Source organism: Pelophylax lessonae (assembly GCF_965119305.1).
Source record: "Pelophylax lessonae genome assembly, chromosome: 11".
Lineage (NCBI taxonomy): Eukaryota > Metazoa > Chordata > Amphibia > Anura > Ranidae > Pelophylax > Pelophylax lessonae.
This window is the reverse complement of record NC_138778.1, coordinates 213544265-213566016: the sequence shown is the minus strand read 5'-3', so window position 1 is coordinate 213566016 and position 21752 is coordinate 213544265. Positions and strand designations below refer to the sequence as shown.

At 46.1% G+C, this 21752-nt stretch overlaps 1 protein-coding gene across 2 annotated transcripts in view; it reads right to left on the bottom strand.

The window, feature by feature from the left end:
• Positions 1 to 307: 307 nt before the first annotated feature.
• Positions 308 to 21752, bottom strand: part of ASXL1 (ASXL transcriptional regulator 1) — a 38425-nt gene continuing 16980 nt past the window's right edge. The window contains exons 3-12 of one of the 2 annotated variants that reach the window (XM_082271648.1): positions 20158 to 20266; positions 16233 to 16341; positions 16077 to 16144; positions 15904 to 15997; positions 12034 to 12171; positions 11748 to 11911; positions 9452 to 9548; positions 4783 to 4888; positions 3115 to 3622; positions 308 to 2648 (exon numbers count right to left, since the gene is read on the bottom strand). In XM_082271648.1, the coding sequence (XP_082127774.1) occupies positions 849 to 2648; positions 3115 to 3622; positions 4783 to 4888; positions 9452 to 9548; positions 11748 to 11911; positions 12034 to 12171; positions 15904 to 15997; positions 16077 to 16144; positions 16233 to 16341; positions 20158 to 20266 (3193 nt within the window). In that variant the 3' untranslated portion in view covers positions 308 to 848. The remainder of the gene's footprint in view (positions 2649 to 3114; positions 3623 to 4782; positions 4889 to 9451; positions 9549 to 11747; positions 11912 to 12033; positions 12172 to 15903; positions 15998 to 16076; positions 16145 to 16232; positions 16342 to 20157; positions 20267 to 21752) is intronic. The other variant, XM_082271649.1, reaches the window with a different exon arrangement.

Below are 21752 nucleotides of genomic sequence, written 5' to 3'. Positions count from 1 at the left end.
ACGAGTAGCAAGACCCATCCCTACAAAATTCTGTTTAAACAATGGCTACACATGGACAGGCCTGCTATAGCCTCTCGACCCCAATTTAAGACCTTGTGACAGTGTTGGAGTGCGATTCATGGGGCAAAATACGAATATGCCTAAAACTAAAAGGTCTGTGTCATCTGGGATTGACTGGTTTTACCTTTGGACCTTCAACAATATACTAGAAAAAAAAATACAAAAAAAGATAAAACTGGTATTAGGAGCGAAACATTTTTAAACACCTGAAATTAGTTTTGAACACCTAATGAGGCTCATTATTCAACTAAATTAAAGCCTAAGTGTTTTATTCAAAACAGCCAATTCAGTATTTTCTAAAAGATAGACCATTTTAAACAGGACATCGTCAAAAATGGCTAAAAGCACAAAACATCTGCCGAAAATGCACTATAAAGACAATACTCATAGCAACTATTCTTTATGCTGACTGCTTTAGACCAAAAACAGACTGATTGCTATGGGTGGCCATATGATGTTGGTCTTGGCACTACCTTGCAAAAAAAAGTGAACCCATCCTAAAATTCAGTTTGTAACCATCAATGAACCACCATTCCCGTTGGCGATCTGTGCCTGGCAATGACCAATGAGGAGAGGCATCCCAAAAAACGTTTATAAAACCAGTTACTAGCTCTTTTGCATTACTGCCCCTTCAACAGGATCTGTATCACAATAAGAGCTGAATAATAATCATCATCAGCGGTTTAGTCTAACAAAATGAAGCATTATACAATATTAAATCACCTCCGGGGCTCCGAGGTTATGAAAATACAGACAATGTACTATTGAAAGTCCCGGGCGATCTTTTACTATCTGACAAGGCACAAATCACAAAGCTTGGAGGGGCCTATGCAGTCGTTGTGATAGAAAACTCCGCACCCTTCGCAAACTGTCATGGCTTTGAAGCTGCACCATAATGACACGTGCTCCCTGCTATCATGCTGAGTGAAGACTTCCAAGGATAAGGAGGCCTCGCCGGTCACCGCATATTCTCCGGGAAAGGAGGAGAGGCGCACCCCAGCCAAGTAACGGTAAGACGCCACATCCTGCGCTTGCTTCGTCAGCTTCTCGAACAGAGTTTGTTTTAATTTGCTTGGCGGGGACAGCGAAAACAAATCTACCGGAAGCTCGACGTGGACATCGACCTCCTTGGAAAACGGAACAAACGGCAAGTCCAAAAGCAGAGAATCCTTGTTGATGGACTCTGGATCGTTCGCTTGGAAACGCTGCTCTTTTGCACCACAAAACTTTTCCTCACCCTGGAAGAGTCCCAAGATGGTTGTTGGATCAATACTGTGACGACCAGGCTTCTCTGTGCTCCCTTTATATACAACCCTTTCACCCAGAGATGGGACACTTGGGTGTGAACAAGATCTTGGTGACTCTTCACCAGTGTTTGCCAAAACAAATCCATCTTTGGAGATGAAAGTTGGACACTCCTCGGGGAATTCACTTTTTACAGCGGTGGGCACAACCAGGGGTAAGGAATCCTTGAGATACTCATTCAGACTTTTAGGAGATAAATTACCTCCAACTTTGAACACAACGTTCACGTCCGTATGCAGAGAAGACAAATCTGTGGTTTGGATGGGTGCACCTTCACATGTGTCATAGGACGGGGAGTGAGAAGACCCTGTCAACTTGTACGCTTGATTTTGTTTAACGCTGTCCCACAAGTCAGACTCATTTTGCTCCCGTACATCCAGAACATGAGAAACGCTGACCAACTTACAAGGAACGGTCTCCGTAACAGGTTCATTATTATCCTGAGGATTTCCACAGTCCCAATGTTGGTTATCAGTTGAGGTGCTGGCTGGCTGAGGTTCATAAGATTGAGGGTCAACAGCGGACTCATGGAGGTCTGGTTGTGAGGAATCCATGAGACAGTCACTGCTTTTATCATTAGAATCCTTTTCAGTTGAACTCACGTTAACAGGCTTAAATCTGTTCTGGAAAGTATTGGACACATCACCCAGAACACAAGACACGGATTCGGTCTGTATATAGTTCCCTTGCCCCGCAGAATCCACAGCAAGAACGGAAACCGGCTGGCGGACTCTTACATTTTCTTCCCCTTTGCCATCCATAGCATCATCATTTATAGCTTTATCGCAACTCTTATTACCCTTACAGTAGTCCAAAGATGGGACACCAGAGCCAACATCGCCATCGACCACCTCATTGACATGCCACTCTTTGGTCACAGCGTCAGAGAGGCCATGCTCTTTGGTCTCCGGAGAACTCTTAGTCCTAGTGATTTTGACTCGAGGAACTTGAGGTTTGTCTGCCGAATCCCTCACTGCAGCGGACGGCAGTAATTGTGTTCTGCAGCAATCTGATGGCTTCTTTCGATGTCTTCGCTTAGCCGACCTTCTCCTTTTGGAGTCCCTGGACCAGCTTCTTTTCTCCCTGGTGCTGTGGCCTCCTCCCGGGCCTCCGCCGCCACCAATTGAGGTCTGGAGGTCATGGCCACTGGTCTGACTGTCAGCAGATGAGCAGGAAGTAAGTTGGCACCCAGGGGGATCAGGGTTTGGGATGATCCGGGGACAGATCTGGTAAGCTGGCAGACCTTTAACCACCCAGGGAGGTTTGATGCGAGAAAGCTGGATCTGCAAAAGGTAATAAAGAATTCAATCAAAAAGGTCCAGTAAAACCATCCACAACTATCAGCAGCAGAGCTGCACATTATTTAAAAGCAGAGATAATCATATGTATTTTGTGCATTCTCCACGTAGCCCATTTAAACATCTAATGATAAGCAAACGTTGAATCTTGCAAATATTGGATAGTGAGACACCATAAGGAAGGTTTTTTCCCCCCTTTACTTTCACCTGGTGATCTGGCTAGTAACATACTAGTTTTGGAGTGGCTCCCCCTGTGGAGGGGCAATGGGGTCCACCTTGGACAGCAGCACTGTCTTGAAAGGGTAGTGTTAGATGGACTAGTAGATCTACACGGACTTGGACCTTGCGGTTTCACCACTATCTTTAGACCACTTACACATTTCCCTCACATTTAAGTAGACCTTTTCCCACACTTAACATGCAGCAGGAGAAAAAAAGATTTTATCCATACCCGGATTGGGGGGACTTTTGGTTCTTCTTTGGTGGGCTGTGGCTTTTCTGGGTGAACACTTGTAATTGTGTTACGAAAGGACTGACGCTGTTCCATCCGTGGCTTCTTTTCGAGGGAGGGGTTGGAGCTATCTGGATCGGCGTTCTTTCTTTTCTGCTCACTGTTCTCGGGATGAAGCTCTGGGACCCTGTCGGAAGTGGATGGAAGGTTTACAGCTTCCGCAGGGGCCAATCTGTCCTCCGAAGCTGGACAGACAATCTCAGCTTTCTTGGGAGGGGGAGGAGGAGGTGGTGGAGAAGAGATTCTTGCTTTAGAAGCCACTGGAAGGGTTTTCTGAAGTCTCTCTCGGTTTCTGTACATGCTCCGCCGCAGTCTGCCCCGAATATCTGGAAGGGATTCTTCCACCTGAATAGGCTCGGGGCTGGTTCTCTGCAGAGGTTCACTTGTGGAGTCGGGTTGGTTGCATTTGTCTTCTGAATCAGAACCTGGGTCCGCAGACAGTCCAAGTCTACAATTACAAAATACAGGCAAAATTGTTAAAATTTCATATAAAATAATAGGGAAAATGGTATGCACTTACCATATGGGATAACAGTCTATTCACCAAAGTCCACTGACATCACTGAGAATGCAGCCTATCCATTCACTAGAGACCTGTGACATCACTGAGAATGCAGCCTACCCCTTCCCTAGAGAACGGTGACATCACTGAGAATGCAGCCTATCCCTTCACTAGAGACCGGTGACATCACTGAGAATGCAGCCTATCCATTCACTAGAGACCGGTGACATCACTGAGAATGCAGCCTATCCATTCAATAGAGACTGGTGACATCACTGAGAATGCAACCTATCCATTCACTAGAGACCGGTGACATCACTGACAAGGCAGCCTATCCATTCATTAGAGACCGATGACATCACTGAGAATGCAGCCTATCCATTCACTAGAGACCGGTGACATCACTGAGAATGCAGCCTATCCATTCACTAGAGACCGGTGACATCACTGAGAATGCAGCCTATCCATTCACTAGTGACCAGTGACATCTGAGAATGCAGCCTATCCATTCACTAGAGACCGGTGACATCTGAGAATGCAGCCTATCCATTCACTAGAGACCGCTGACATCACTGAGAATGCAGCCTATCCATTCACTAGAGACCGGTGACATCACTGAGAATGAGGCTCTTAAAGGTTTAAAACACACTGGCAAACTCTGGTATGCGCTTACCATATGGGATAACAGTATATTCACCAAAGTGCACTGACATCACTGAGAATGCAGCCTATTCATTCACTAGAGACCGGTGACATCACTGAGAATGCAGCCTATCCATTCACTAGAGAGCGGTGACATCACTAAGAATGCAGCCTATCCATTCACTAGAGAGCGGTGACATCACTAAGAATGCAGCCTATCCATTCACTAGAGAGCGGTGACATCACTGAGAATGCAGCCTATCCATTCACTAGAGGCCGGTGACATCACTGAGAATGAGGCTCTGGCAAACTCTCATACAGTGAGCAGATACTGCACAAGACTTATTCAATTTTTCTAAATGCACAGTGCCATATACCTAATGAGGACTCTAATTAATGGGTACAGGAATGTCCACAGCAGAATTAATACATAACAGAAACGGACCAACACAATAGCTACTTACTTCTGCCCGTAAAAATCTTCAAAAAACGTCTCCTTCCAATCTTCTATTTTCTTTTCTTTTCCCATCTCTTGTCTCATTCGCAGCTGCATCTCTGGTGTAAATTCACCTGCAGGGAAAGAGCGCCAGTTACAGACACCGCAAGCAAAGGACAACGGAAATGTTGGCGGTCTGTAGACGTGCTGAGTGGTTTGGGGCCCAATCATACCAGCAGGTGTACCTTATAGTGTACATAACATGCAGGCTGGTGTGTGCTGTGCTCCCGCACTGACATATAATCCATTGCAGTCTTTAGGTTTCTAAGATGTGCTGCTGTGTGTTGTATTCTTTGAATGCAGACATGCTGCATGTTGGTGTGAACAGGTCGCAGAGCAAGTGATATCTCAGTGTCTGTGTGTGGCTCCAGCTGATCAACACAGCTCATGACATCTGGTATGAATGAGCCTTTGCCTGCCAATTGCTGTATTCCCCACCTGCACCAGTTCTTACGAGGGTCTCACTTCCCCTATACAATTTTATTTAACCACTTTACGTGGTTAACCAGGTTCATGATCCTGAACAGTAGAGCCACCGCATATGTACAGTATTCGGTTGGCAAGCAGCGAAAGCAAATTAGTCCTTTCCCTCAGCACAGCTGGTTCGCTAATAGCCACCCAGCCAAATCCACATACTTCTATTCCCATCAGTCCTGGAGGCCAAATGGAGCTGAAGAGGAGTAAAGATAATAAAATGGTACTTTCTAGGTATAGGGAGCAATTGACTTCCATTCCTACTAAGAGGAGACAGAAGCTGGTGATTGCCTGCTTAGGTACCCAGTGCAGTCAGATGGAGCTTACATAGGACTAAAGATTCTCCCCTCCCCCATGTTACACAGCCTTCATTCCTCCCTTCTTTCCCAGTGGTTTCGTCAAGAAGCAGAGGATTGATGGGAAGATGTGTTTACAGTGGGGGAAAATAATTATTTGATTTTGTAAGTTTGAACACTTACAAAGAAATGAAGGGTCTATCATTTTCATCATAGGTGGATTTTAAAATGATAAAGACAGAATATCAACCAAAAATCCAGAGAAAAGACATAATACAAATGTTATAAAAGTTGCAGTTCAGTGAGTAAAATAAGTATTTGATCCCCAAGTAAAACATGACTTAGTAGTTGGTGGGGAATCCCTTGTTGGTAAGCACAGAGGTCAGACGTTTCTTGTAGTTGGGGACCAGGTTTGCACACATCTCAGGAGGGATTTTTTTGATTTACAGATCTTCTCTAAATTCTAAAGGCCCCTTTCACATGGGGGCGGATCAGTTTTCACTGACTCCGATTGCTCAGCGGGGATCCCTCCATTGATCCCCCCCTGAGCAGGCAGATGACAGGTCCGTCTCCGCTCACTGTGCAGAGACGGACCCGGTCAAGAGTCCCGCTGTCCTCTATGGGGACATTGGATGAAGACGGACAACTCAACCGTTTTCATCTGATCCAGTCCGCTGGACAGATGGCAAACATATCTGTATGTCTGCTGACATCCGCCTCCCCATAGAGTAGAATGGATGGCGTGATCAGGTCCGCCTGAAAAAAAAAAAAAAACACGGACGGTCCAATCGTGTGAAAGGGGCCTTAATATTTTTGATCTGTTGCTTAGCAACTCAAAGTTTCAGCTCCCTCCATACATTTTCTATAGGATTAAGGTCTGGAGACTGGCTAGGCCATTCCATTACCTTAATGAGCTTCTTCTTGAGCCACTCCTTTGTTGCCTTGGCAGTACATTTTGGGCTATTGTCATGCTGGAAGACCCATCTTCAGTGTTCTGGCTGAGGGAAGAAGCTTCTTATCCAAGATTTTACAATACATGGCCCATCCATTGGCCCCTCAATGCAGCAAAGTCGGCCTGTACTTTTAGCAGAGAAACAGCCCCAAAGCATCATGTTTCCACCTCCGTGCTTGACTGTAGGGATGGAGTTCTTAGGGTCATAGTCAGCATTATTCTTCCTCCAAATACGGCGAGCTAAGGTAATGCCAAAGAGCTCAATTTTGGTCTCATTTGACCACAGAACTTTCTCCCAATCCTTCTCTGAAACAAAATTGAGCTTTTTGGCATTACCTCGACTAGCTGTGTTTGGAAGAGATTGGCCTAGCCAGTCTTCAGACCTTAATCCTATAGAAAATGTATGGAGGGAGCTGAAACTTCGAGTTGCCAAGCAACAGCCAATCAATCTTAAGGATTTACAGAAGATCTGTAAAAGAAGAGTGGACCAAAATACCTCCTGAGATGTGTGCAAACCTGGTCACCAACTACAAGAAACGTCTGACCTCTGTGCTTGCCAACAAGGGTTTCTCCACCAACTACTAAGTGTTGTTTTGCTTGGGGATCAAATAATGGGATTTTCGACTTACCGTAAAATCTATTTCTCCGATGTTCATTGACGGACACAGCTCCTGATATTCTTAACCATTGGGTTATACTGCCCCCTACAGGAGTAGGACACTAAGCAGAAAAGTAGTCTTGCTTCACCAATGGGCAGTCCCAGGGGGGTATAATCCCTCTCTCTGCTATAGGTACTCAGTTTTGTTACAAGCAGTGTCAGAAGAATTACAACTCCACAGAGGGGTGGGTGCTGTGTCCGTCAAAAAAAAAAAAAAAATTCAGAGAAATGGATTTTACGGTAAGTCAAAAATCTCATTCTCTTTTTCGTTCATTGACAGACACAGCTCCTGATCTTCTTAACCATTGGGACGTCCCAAAGCAGTGTTAAACATGAGGGGTGGAAAAAGCAAAAAAATTCCCAAGGCTAAACAGTAGCCAACCAGGCAACAGGGGCTCAACCAAAACAACTGAAGCCCACTTAAAAAAACAAACCTTGTGGCCAAAAGAAGCATCGGAAGATGCCAACACATCCACTTTATAGAATTTTGTGAAAGTATGCATCGATAACCAGGTGGCTTCCTTGCAAACCTGAGTCACTGACGCCTGATGACGGAAGGCCCAGGAGGCACTGAGCGCCTGAGTAGAGTGCGCCTTGACCGGGAAAGGAGGAACCTGACCTTTGATGGAATAGACCTGAATCATCTATCAGTTAGTTTGTACAATTCCATACAAGGTCCCTGCAAAGGGACATTCTGGCCAAATGGGACAAGATTCCGCAGTCTCTGGTGGCTTCATTCTCTGGCTCTTCGGCTGGGCAAATCCTTCCTCCCCTTGTATTGGACAGTGGTCATCACGGATGCCAGCCTGTCCGGGTGGGGAGGCGTCCTCGGCAAGCATTCTGCTCAGGGGACACAAAGGAATCCAGGATTGCCCTCAGTGCATGATGGACGGTTGGGACCCGGAGGGCCCCGCAGTTTTAGAAGGGATCAGGTGGGGAGATGTGCTCGAAAAAGACTCCATGAGTCACCAGGGGGACCCCACAAAACAAGTGTAAAACACTGCAAGGCACACCCCCACTGCTCTGGCAGCACCACCCAGTCACCAGGCACAGAGCACCAAGCGATCCTGAGTAGAGAGAGAGAGAACCCCACCAGACTTGCCACCCAGCAGAAACAGAAACACCAGGATAATCTGCACTGCACGTGCGGCGATCAGGAAGTAAAAGGATTCAGGAGTCAGCAATAGTGGGTGAGGAGGGGTTCCCACTGCCGAATACGCCGCCCACAGGAATCAACTGTCTTCGCCGCTGATATTTTGGCAAACCACCGCAAAATGGCCGCTGGACTACACAAACATGGCCGCCGTGCATAGAAACACACAGGCTACAACAAAATGGTAGCCCTGCGCGGCGCCATGAGGCTTCCAGGGACCCAGGTGGTATCCCTAGGCCTCAGGGACAAACCCAGGCAGGACAGGGGGCCCCACTAGCTACCATACACCCCCCCCCCCAGCCCACATCACCAGTATAGCGCCCTGCCCCCACCCAAACAGCCCCAGCATAAGTGGGGGGGGGGGGGGGAGTAGGACGGATGAAAGGGGGGTTCCTGTCGGGAATGAGGGGAACCCGGGGGTCCGACAGTCCCTAGGAGGGGCTCACTTTCACCCCAAAACCCTCCAAGGGGAGAGGGGGGGGCAGCTACTCACCATACCAGGAACCAGGTGGGCACAGCTCCAGACAGAACCCCTCTCTATCGAAATGGGGGGCTGTCGGCCAGGAGGTATGCTGCGACTCAGGCAGGGACCTGGTTGTATGTGACCTCGCAAGGCATTTAACTCGCAGGTCAGCACCCGTCCAGTGGAGCTATGTCGCGGCCTACCTAGCGCGGAGCTGAGGTCTGCGCATGCACGCTTGCCAAACTGGCGTTACCACTGGATCTAGATTATCCAGCCCGTCACCCAGTCTGGCAGTTGACTGTAGTTCTCACAGGAAAAATCCAGGAGAAAAGTTTCCATCTAAAAAAGGAAAGAATTGCCAGGACCAGAGATCCCAGCAAGGAACCAGGTCCTTAGTCCTGACTAGGCAGAAAAAAAAAAAAAAACTGAGTACCTATAGCAGGGGGGGGAGTATACTTCCTGGGACTGCCCATGGGTGTAGTCAGAATTTTTTTCTGCCTAGTGTCCTACTCCTGTAGGGGCAGTATAACCCAATAGTTATGAGTACCAGGAGCTGGGTCCGTCAATAAACGAAAGAGACAATTATTTTCCCCACTGTATGTGCAATCACAAAATAATAGCAGAGCATGCAGGTTCCCTACCATCTGCCAGCCTCTCCCTCCATCTCTGACAGGCGTGGGCAAAGAACTCGTTATTTAGGGCACTGCCACTCATCTTCATCTGCCCATCTGGAGTGACCTACAAGAACATACACAGTGATGTTAACAAGGGAATCTACATTGCTTCTGAACATTTTCAAATTTAAATACTTTTTTGATCGGATAATTATATATTATATATCAATAAAATTTGAACCGGAACAATTTTTCTAGCCCTCCAAACCACCCTCAAGCCCCCCTCTCCCCAAACACTCTTTCTGCTTGCAGTGCCCAAGTAATGGGAGTCATCGCCATCCTTTTGCTGAGATACAGGGAAATGGAGCATCTAAAAATTTTACGAGAAGATGCCCCTGTGCAAGATTTCTGAAACTCGACGTTTTCAAATCTCGCAAGACGGATGGTGACATCATCATCGCTCAGGCATCTGGAGCAGGAACCAGGGATAACACAACACTATAGTTATCAACTTTTCCCCCACATTATATTTTTTTATTAAGGGCCCTACACCCGCACAAGACTCCCGAGGCTCCTGCCGCCCACCCGAGCAAGAAACAGTTCCCGAGGCTCCTGCCGCCACCCGCGCAAGAAACAGTCCCCCGAGGCTCCTGCCGCCACCCGCGCAAGAGACAGTCCCCCGAGGCTCCTGCCGCCACCCGCGCAAGAAACAGTCCCCCCGAGGCTCCTGCCGCCACCCGCGCAAGAAACAGTCCCCCCGAGTCTCCTGCCGCCACCCGCGCAAGAAACAGTCCCCGAGGCTCCTGCCGCCACCCGCGCAAGAAACAGTCCCCCCGAGTCTCCTGCCGCCACCCGCGCAAGAAACAGTCCCCCCGAGTCTCCTGCTGCCACCCGCGCAAGAAACAGTCCCCGAGGCTCCTGCCGCCACCCGTGCAAGAAACCGTCCCCGAGGCTCCTGCCGCCACCCGCGCAAGAAACAGTCCCCCGAGGCTCCTGCCGCCACCCGCGCACGAAAAAGTCCCGAGGCTCCTGCCGCCACAAGAATGGTCCCGAGGCTCTTGCCGCCACAAGAACGGTCCCCTGAGGCTCCTGCCACCAAGCACCACAAGAACGGATCCCTGAGGCTTTTGCCACCACCTGCACAAGAACAGTCCCCCGAGGCTCCTGCCGCCTCCCACAAGAACGGTCCCCTGAGGCTCCTGCCACCACCCGCACACGAAACAGTCCCCCGAGGCTCCTGCCTCCACCTGCACAAGAAAAAGTCCCCAGAGGCTCCTGCCACCACCCGCACAAGAAACAGTCCCCCGAGGCTCCTGCCACCACCAGAACGGTCCCCTGAGGCTCCTGCCGCCAAGCACCACAAGAACGGATCCCTGAGGCTTCTGCCGCCTCCCGCCACAAGAACGGTCCCCTGAGGCTCCTGCCGCCACAAGAAAAGTCCCACGAGGCTCCTCCCGCCTCCCGCCACAAAAACTGTCTCCCGAGGCTCCTGCCGCATCCTGCCACAAGAACTGTCTCCCGAGGCTCCCGCCGCCACAAGTACAGTCAGTCCCGAGGCTCCCACCGCCACCCGCCACAAGAACAGTCCCCCGAGGCTCCTGCCATCACCCACCACAACAACAATCCCCTGAGGCTCCTGCCACCACCTGCCACAAGAACTGTCCCCCTAGGCTACTGCCATCACCCGCATAAGGACAGTCCCCTGTGGCTCCTGCGCCCCCCCCCCCCCCCCCCCCACAGTTTAGTGGTCTTGTGCAGAGGATTGCTCCTGACGTCATCAAGCCCATAGACCTGCTCTGGACTTGACATATATATATATATATATACATACATATATATATATATACACACACACACACACACACACACACACACATACACAGTACAGTACAATAAAACTGCAGGCAAGGGCACTGGGGGGCAAACTAAGGTCAATTTATTTTATTTAGTAATGTAATCCAATAGGATTACAATATATCAGTGTGTTTGTGTGTTTTACTTATTGAATTTGCCGTCGGTTCCACCCCCTGCGACGTGACGCTCGCAGGGAACTAAAGCCAGGGCACACAGCATCAGGCGGAAGATCCGGCCGCCGTGCACTGCCGGAATACATTGCAGGATCCTGGGCACAAGGTAAGTAGCCTCTTCCAGGATCCAGCTACTTCTCCCTGGTGGTACCCCGCGTGTGGCTTGGGGTTACCGCTAATGGCACTTAAATTCCACCCCGAGCCACACTCGGGAATACCGCCAGGGATGTTAAAGTAGTCAGCTGTATGGTCGGGCAAAAGGACAAAGGTCCATTTTAAATAGTCAATGAGATTACCTGTCTGTCCACCTCTGGGAGCAAAAGCAGCAGCTGCTGTTGAAGATTGTGGGGGAGGGCATTAAACGTCCGTACATTGATCAGAGCGCGTAGGTTTGTGTTGACAAGAATAGAACCCGGGGTTTCGAAATCAATCTCCTCTTCTTTGTTCTTCTTTACTTGCCCTGTGCCAAGACAGAAGAGTCCCTTTATGGTAAGCACTCATTTCTTTACGTGATTCATTGTGCTGAGACAGTTTTGCAAAAAATAAAACTGTCAGAACAGCAATAAAAAGTTTCCACTGTACCTGCAACCGGGGAAGTCTTCATACTTCTGAGATGATGTGTGGAATTTCCACTCAGTGCTGCACGTCTGTGAAATGTCAGATTGCTCCCTATGCTTCGGTTACTGGAGGATTCACTTTCTACGTGGCGGGCAGATAAGCCTGAGACACAACAGAGATCGTCAGCTAGCAGAAACAAGTACAAATAAAGGCTCTGGTATGACACGATAAAATACCAAAGTCCAGTTACAAGAATTACAAATTTTAAAAAAATTAATTCCTTTACCTTCTCCGACTGAGCCAAATCCTCCTTCATATGCATGTCTCTCATGCTCCCCTCCCAGGCACTGCAGCTCAAACTGGGAGGGTTTCATCAACAGGAGGCAGGGCAGCCAAACCAGGAGTCAGTGGGGGGGCGGTACTAAGTGTAGCCGAGACTGATTGACAACTTACATTCTTGTTACAGCAATGTGAATGATGCCGATAGCCACGCCCCCTCATCCCACTGCAGACCAAGCAGGCAACAGCCTACAGGAGAGTGGCAACTCCGCTCTGAGATCAGGAGCAGTACAGCATTGGTACCTCCCCATCACAGGAAGCTGCATTATGTGGACTTCAACTGGCAGGATCAACAGGTATCTGTGGGACTTTGTGGGGGGGACAAAGAAAGAGAAGTGTGGATGCACTTAAAGTATTGCGGCATATATTTTTTTTATTAATAGGAAGGCATAGTTCTACTTTAACTGCTTCCTGACCACCCGCCGCAGATGTACTGCAGTAGGCAGCCGCTCCCAGGCAAAACGCCGTACATGTACGATGCTCGCTCTGGGGAGTCTAGGGGGCGAGGGCGCGCTCCCGCTAGTCAGCGGGGAAGCCGGCGCGTATGTCAGGTGGCTCCGATTGCCGCCTGACACCCGCGATCGCTCCCCGCTGAGAGAGAACGGTCAGCTGTTGTAAACACAGCCGTCTGTCCTTCTCCCTGGAATGATCACAGAGCTCATGTGATCCTTCTATACAAGATTGCATGTCTCTGTGATCATTTCACAAGCCCAACCTCCCCACAGTTAGAATCACTCCCCTAGGCTCACATTTAACCCCTTGATCGCCAAAAGTATTAACCCCTCCCCTGCCAATGGCATTATTACATCAACACTGCATATTTTTAGCATTGATTAGTGTAGTAATGTCACTGGTACCCCAAAAGTGTCAAAAATGCCAGTTAGGGGTCCAATCTGTCCGCCGCAAAAAAAAAAAAAAAAAAAAAAAAAAAAATCGCATTGCCGCCATTACTAGCAAAATAAATAAATAAAATGGCATAAACCTTTCCTGTTAGTAGACACGATAACTTTTGCGCAAACCAATCAAAATCCGCTTATTGCGATTTTTTTTTTTACCAAAAATATGCAGCAGAAAACAAATTGGCCTAAAATGTTAAAAAATGTTGATTTTTAAATTTTTTTTTAAAAATGTCATAAAAGAATGTGAAAAATAGTTTTTTTTTTTTTTTTTTCAAAATTGTCGCTATTTTTTTGTTTATAGCGCAAAAAATAAAAAAACACACAGGTGATCAAATACCACCAAAAGTAAGCTCTGTTTGTGGGGAAAAAAAGGACGTAAATTTCGCAAAATAGGGCCTGGTCAGGAAGGGGGTAAAATCTGGCGTGGCTGAAGTGGTTAAAGGGTAGGTTTAGCTTTTATAACATGTTACACCCGTACTAAACCAGCAGCCCCCACATCCCCCCCCCAGCCCCTGTTGTGACAGCGAGCCGGGAATCTTCTCCCCGCACCCACTGTCAGAATTTAAAAAACACACAACCGATCCATGTGGGGCTCCATCCACCTTGGACGCGTCATTCCTTCACAGAGATCTCTGAATGGGAGAACTACAACTGCCATCAGCCATTGCAGCTGACGGCTTGTAGTTCTCGAACTACAAGGGCGCTGACGGGAGCTCTAGGTAGTTCATTGATGCTTCCTGTCATTCAGTAACTGTCTGCCTGTATGAGGTACAGGCAGAAAGCTACACTGCAGTAGCCAGAGATTGCACCAGTAATCTGATCGTGGGTGCAATGCTTTTTAGGCTCCTAATAAAAATTAAAAAAAAATAATAAATGAACAATTCAATTTCACTTTATTTTTCCCAAAAAGGTGAAATGATCCTTTAAGTTTAAGTGGTCATTGCTGGCTTCAAGCAGACCTTCACTCAAAAGTCGAAATGATGCCTATTCTACTCCTCATCCCCGTTCCTAAAACTTGACTATTTTTTTTTTTAAACAAAGAGTAGGTACCATTTTTGACAGGTATTTATGCAAGGGGGGGGGGGGGGGGGGGTACGGCGCTCAAACAAACCATAATTGTGAATCAATTGTGATATGTGAATATAAAAGTATCATCAACAAATAAACTTATATAAACCGTGAATAAGTAAATATAGTAATTGAGTGAAAAAAAGTCTTTAGTGCAAAACGCCAGCAAGAGATATCCCAATCTCAAGTACAGCTGGTGAAAATTTTGAGGCTTGATAGAAGGACCTGTATGCTTTACACCTCCACCTTCACTCATTCACCCAGTGAGTGCAAGATAAACTGCTTACCAGAACTAATGGACCCCTTGGTTATATAGGGGGTCACATACACGTTATCCTTTTATCAGCTGGTTACACCGGATAGATGTCCCATCAATAGACTTCCGCAGTATATAAGACAAAATAGTGTCTGGGAACACTCTCTCTCAGGATAAATGTATATTCAAGCCGTATGTTATATGGACCATGACATATGCAGAGAGAAGAAAGAAGGCTCTCATGGCATAGTATCACACATTTAAACCTTTTAATGATTAAAAATGCACTTACTACAATTAAATAGATAAAAGCCTTTTGTATAAGGAGATTGTGGTTCTCAGGGTATCGGAAAGCCGCTTCCGCGTTCCACCTCCAAAACCGGAACTTCCTCTTGTTACGATCTCACGTTCCCGACGCGTTTCGTCAGCACGTCGCCGACATCATCAATTACTATATTTACTTATTCACGGTTTATACAAGTTTATTTGTTGACGATATATTTATATTCACATATCACAATTATGGTTTGTTTGAGCGCCGTACCCCCCCTTGCATAAATATAATTCACGTTTATTACGTTTACGTTGCAGCTCACAGTTGGAAAGGAATTTCACATATAAAAAACACAAGAATCAAATAATCTTTTATTAATTTAAATTATTCATTAGCGCAGGTTGTTTTGGTGTCCCACACCAATCCCTTTCTTCACCATTTTTGACAAGTACCCACTTCCACAATTCTTGCCTAGATGGGAACAGGCATGCAGCCTGCGACACATCACATGTCCCAGTAGGGTGCAAGACCAGTCGGCACCCGTATCCAGAATGACTGTTCTGGAGACCCACAGCGGTAAGACCAACTGGCTGCAGAAGACTGTACCCCAGGCAATGGTAAGTACCTAATTTGTAAAAAAGTAGCAGCTATGTCTAAAATCAATCCACCTGGACTAATGATGAGAGGGATTTCCATAGAATCTGTCCCTTGAGAACATTTCGGAACAACCATTTAATAAACCTCGATATCTCTTCTATCTCCCGCATTAGTAGGGAACTCTGCACCCCTACTCTACCCTTTAAAAGGGCTCCCCCAACCCCAAAATTGTTCCTATATCAAAAGGATGGATACTTTGTAGCAGGGGAGATGAATATCAAATGTGGGCAACTACATAGGCAGGACTACAATAGAGGTGTCACTACAGATGTACCCAAACAGAAGACATCAGATAACCTTTGTGGCAATTTAATATATCTAGGGAATGCCACCATAGATCAAAAGTTTACACCCAAAGATATGTTTTTATGCATTTGACTGGAGTTGGACAAAATTCTTACCAGAGGTTGATGGTAAATGGGCCCCATTGACTTTCAGAGGGGTCAAAACGACACGAGGCATTAAAACTCCACTTCTTCTCTTCTGCTTATTGACCTAAAGGATGAGCACCTCAGGGTCACAGAGAAAAAACAGTCCCCCAAATATCACCCACTCCCAGGCACAGTGCCATTACCTGCACTAGGGACCTGGTTTCTCGTACATTAGACTCTTGGGAAGAGGACGCACTTCCAAAGGATTCCACTGCAAAGACAAGAGGCGGTCAGGTTCCGGAAATATCAAGCTTATGTAGATAAAGAGATCATGTAGTGTTCCTCATCAGTATGGTTACCGGCAGTGCCTGTATTGCTCTCACTCCATTGGCTGCTTTCTTCATCTGCTGTGTCTTCGGTGTCCCCATCTTCAGGCAATGGCACACGAGACCACTGCACCGCATTCTTCTATGATAGAAAAGATGTACAATAGAGTCAGCAAAGGATTTCCTTTCCTATTTATAGCTAGCTCTAACCCAGGGGTCTTCAAACTATGGCCCTCCAGTTGTCCAAGAACTACAATTCCCATCGTGCCTAGTCATGTCTGTAAATGTCAGAGTTTTACAATGCCTCATGGGAGGTGTAGTTCTGCAACGGCTGGAGGGCCGTAGTTTGAGAATCCCTGCTCTAACCCTTAATGGCCAGGATAACAATATTTATCTCTCGGCTGGTCCTTTAATTAACCACTTGCCTATCGGGCCAAGATGACAGCAGAGCAGCTTCTCAGCCGCATCGGTTGTCATTACAAGACAGCCGACTGTCTGCTATGGACGCCGGTACTGGAGTGTTGCCTTTAGGTGCAGGCATCACTCCGGTACAAGCACTTTCCCGAAATATCGGCAACCTCAGGGGCCGATTCCTAATACACAGACACACACATTAGGCATGTGACGGTATCAGATTTCCATGCTGCGATTAATTAAGGTTTTGCCACGGTATATGATATCACGGTATTCAATTATTACATTTCTACCTCACTTGAATTTCATTGCTGAATTTAAGGACTTTGGTTCACTTTTGCACATTATTTTATAGTCCGTCAGTAAAAACTCTGTGAACCAGGCCTAAAATAAGCCATCAAGCAGTGTCTGGCCTACCTGGTGATGACTGTTCCTGGCGCTCAGCTCCGATCCAATGGACTGGTCATTAAGGGGGTAAATCCTTGCGGTCCAGAAGTGGTTAAACCTGCAGAGGACCGGTGTTTTTATTTATAAATTACTTTACTATTGCTTTAGGCCTGGTTCACATGTATGCGGGTTGGTGGTTCACATGTATGTGGGTTGGCGGTTCACATGTATGCTGGTTGGCGGCCCACATTTGCACAGGCATAGCAGCCCATTGATTTGAACGGGCTGCTATGTCCTCGTTTTCCGCAGAAAAAAAAGTGCATGCAGCATTTAAAAAAATGCAGTGGCCTTGAAATCCATCCTGCCTTTGTACCATGCGATTTACCTGCAGTTCCTGCTCTGGCAAGCTTTCTGGATTTTTATATACGTGGGCCCAGCATTTAAAAACACAGTTTGCGTGTGTAGGAACTGCAGGTAAGTCGCATGGTACAAAAGCAGGATGGATTTCACGGCCACTGTATTTTTTTAAATTCTCCTTTTACCTTTTTTCAGCCGAAAACGTAGGCATATCTGCCCAAGTCCATTCGAATCAATGGGCATTGCTATGCCTGTGCAAATATGGGCCGCCAACACGCATATATGTGAACCAGGCTTAAAACAATAGTAAAGTAATTTATAAATAAAAACACCAGACCTCCTGCAGGTTTAACCACTTCTGGACGGCAAGGATTTGCCCCCTAACGACCAGTCCATCGGATTGGAGCCAAGCGCCAGGAACAGTCATCATGTAGGCCAGACACTGCTTGATGACTATATAATTTAATGTGGGCTGCTATGGCTGTGCTTATATATGAGAGAGAGATATCTATCTATCTATACACACAGTGACAGTATATAGTGGGTAAGTAGGTAATTGCAGTCTGAGATTTGCTTGTAGTAGTCACTAGGCAGGGGCACTGTGTCTGTGGCTGAGCCCGGGAAGCATGCGGCTGCAGTATAGAGCAAAGCCGCTGCTTCCTGTGTACGGCTCCTCCTCACAGGCGGAGTGCATCGGATATCACTCCGCCTGTGAGCCGTAACTATACAGGAAGTAGCGGCTCCGTTGGTGGACTTTAAGTGGTTATACCGGAATGACGCCTGCAGGTTTAGACATCAACTTGGTATCGTTTTTTTCAGTCGGAGGTCGGCTTTCCCGTAAAAGCAATCCTAACTCCCCCCCCCCCCCATGGTTTTCTTGGGCTCTCCTGTCCCACTGGGGAATGTGAGCGTCAAATTGTTTAAATTAAGTGGGAATATTTTTAAAGGATCTTATGCTATGCCGAGCTCTTTTCTCTTTCATTGCTTTCCTCCTTGCCTGGGATATCCATCGAGTGTGGACTTAAGCTAATAATTTTTGATAAAATATTAATTTACTAATAATTTTTCTTTCACACAGTAGGATTTATGATTTAAGCACTTTTAAGGATTGTAAAAGTATTTATTTTGGTATACCTTTATACAGCCCTGTCATTCTTTTGCCTAGATTTGTGATTGAGACGTGCTTAATAAGATAGCAGCAGTATCTGGTAAAGAGCAATTATCACCTAGGCACATTCATTTGTTATATATGGACTCAACATGCCTCTTAGCAAATAGCTTAGGGTGTCTACTTTCCGAAAAGGGGTCATGGGGGGGGTTGTGCTATCCTGGCAATTCATTGGCATTTCCTAAACTGTATTGAGGAGTGAAATCAACAATTTCCACTCTTAGAAAGGCTGAAGGCAGCGATTGGTTTTCGGGGTCCAGTACGCAGCAAGACTGCCGAAAAGTCTCACACATGTGGTATCCCCATACTCAGGAGAAGCAGCAGAATGTATTTTGGGGTGTATTTCCACATATACGCTTGGCATGTGTGAGCAATATATCATTTAAGTGACAACTGTGTGTAAAAAAAAATAAAAGTACAGTTTTTTTGTCATTTTCATGAAACGTGGTAAACTATAAAAGATTCCACAGACTCAACATGCCTCTCAGCAAATAGCTTTGGGTGTCTACTTTCCAAAATGGGGTCATTTGGGGGTTTTGTGCTATCTTGACATCTCATGGCCTCCGAAACTGTGATTGGTAGTGAGGAAGTAAAATTAGCAATTTACACCCTTTGAAATTCTGAAGGCAGTGATTGGTTTTCGGGATCATGTATATGCCTAAGCTCCCACAAAATCTCACACCTGGGGTATCCCCGTACTCAGGAGCAGAAATGTTTATTTTGGGGTGTAATTCCACATTTACCCATGGCATGTGCGAGAAGTATAATTTCAGTGATAACTTTGTGTAAAATTACTATTTAGGCACTTTTCAATCACTTGTGACAAAAAAAAAAAAAATGAAATATTCAATGGGCTCAACATGCCTCTAAGCAAATTCTTTGGAGTGCGTAATTTCTAAAAAGGGGTCATTAGGGGGGTGGGGGTTGTACTGCCCTGACATTTTAGCACCTTAAGAAATGAGATAGGCAGTTAAACTAAAAGTTGCATAAATTCAAGTATATGTACCATAGTTTGTAGACACTATACCTTTTGCAAAAAACAAATACGCTTTTTGAAGTTTTTTTACCCCAAGACGTGGCTGAATACATTTTGGCTTAACTGTATGACAAAAATTGATTGGATTTTTTTTTTTTTGTAGAAATTTTTTTTTTTTAAATGTTCGGTCTTTTTTCGTTTATATTGCAAAAAATAAAAACCCCAATGGTGATCAAATACCACCAAAAGAAAGCTGTATTTGTGGGGGGAAAAAAAAAGGTTGCAAATTTTGTTTGGGTACAGCGTTGCATGACCGCGCAATTACCAGTTAAAGCAGCGCAGTGCCAAATTGCAAAAAGTGCTCTGGTCAGGAAGGGGGTAAAACCTACCGGAGCTGAAATGTTTAAAAGTCTGATGCAGGTAGATTCCGCCTATAGGGAGACTCCTTTGCCTTGCTGTCTCCCTGATGTACATACTCCCAACCAGGACTGAATTGACACACCCCTTGGTGCCGTGCTTAGGCGACACATGCGCAGTAGGGGCTTATATCTAGTGAAGTGCCTCCGCCCATGTGCCCAGCAGTATGAGCACCGGACCTTACTATGCATGCAGGAGCCAAACACAGCAAAACTGCGCTACACACAGACCACACTCACCTTCATTGTAAACAGACTTATCCGTCCAGGGAGCTTGTAGAAAAGAGCCTCTCGGGTTCTGGAGTTAGAATGTAACATGGCATTCAAGCAAGCAAGGGGTGAGGATCCGCTGTACAAAAAAAAAATATGTCAGTTCACAAAATAATAATTATATATAATAAAAATCATAAATCTGTACTGCACAAACTATTGGCGCTTTATAAATCTTGTATAATAATTTGTTAAGACTATGCACTGGGCTTAAAAAAAGCCCAGTCTTTTTAAGACTAGTTAGGTATAGGATGGAATTCTATGCTCATATTTTGCATTACAACTGTTCTTACCTTCTGTAGATGCCATTGATTATTATATATGAAAGAAAGAAAAAAAAAAAAAAAGAAAAAAACACATTAGTGACAGGATATAAAATATTCACATGAAAAATGACTCACTTTTATGCATTTGATTTGTAATTATGACAAATATATACAAAAGGGGACAATCTATCTCATTATGACTAATGTTATTGGTCCCTATAAGTTCCACTGTGCTAGCATAATGTACACCTGTCTCCGTAGAATTTTATCTTTATTCAATAAAGAATAAAAAAAACAAATAAATAAGGAAGGTGGACAATCTAGAACGATTTGCAGGGAGTTCGATAACGCTGCTACGCCACTTTTTTGGCGCTAATCCCTCTTGATAATGTGCTGCATCAAATGCATTAAAGCAGAATTTCTAGTTTTACTAAACCCAGCAGCCTGCAGTCACTATATCTGGTCTCCCCAGGAGCCTGCAGTCACTATATCTGGTCTCCCCAGGAGCCTGCAGTCACTATATATGGTCTCCCCAGGAGCCTGCAGTCACTATATCTGGTCTCCCCAGGACTCTGCAGTCACTATATCTGGTCTCCCCAGGACTCTGCAGTCACTATATCTGGTCTCCCCAGGACTCTGCAGTCACTATATCTGGTCTCCCCAGGACTCTGCAGTCACTATATCTGGTCTCCCCAGGACTCTGCAGTCACTATATCTGGTCTCCCCAGGAGCCTGCAGTCACTATATCTAGTCTCCCCAGGAACCTGCAGTCACTATATCTAGTCTCCCCAGGAGCCTGCAGTCACTATATCTAGTCTCCCCAGGAGCCTGCAGTCACTATATCTAGTCTCCCCAGGAGCCTGCAGTCACTATATCTAGTCTCCCCAGGAGCCTGCAGTCACTATATCTGGTCTCCCACAGTACATAGAACATGGAAATGTAATTATTTTAGTAAATATAAAATGCTAAGCACCTTTTCTCATCAGCAGTATATAGCAGTTTTGTGACTTCTATCAGTGTCTGGTTAAAGCTTGTAGGAGGAGTTTTCATTTTACTCTGACTGTCTTATGAGGATGCAGGACCCCTGACCCTCTGTCTGGTGAGTGCTGATTGGCCGTTTTCTGATCACATACACCCCCCCCCCCAAAAAAAATAAATAAATAATAAAACACTCTCCAGCAACACATGCCAAACTGAGCATGTGCAGAGTGCCTCCAAGGCTCTGTTCGATCAGCAGATGGATTGGATAAAGTAAAAAAAAAAAAAAAAAAGTGTGTGTGGGGGGGGGGGGGGGGGAGA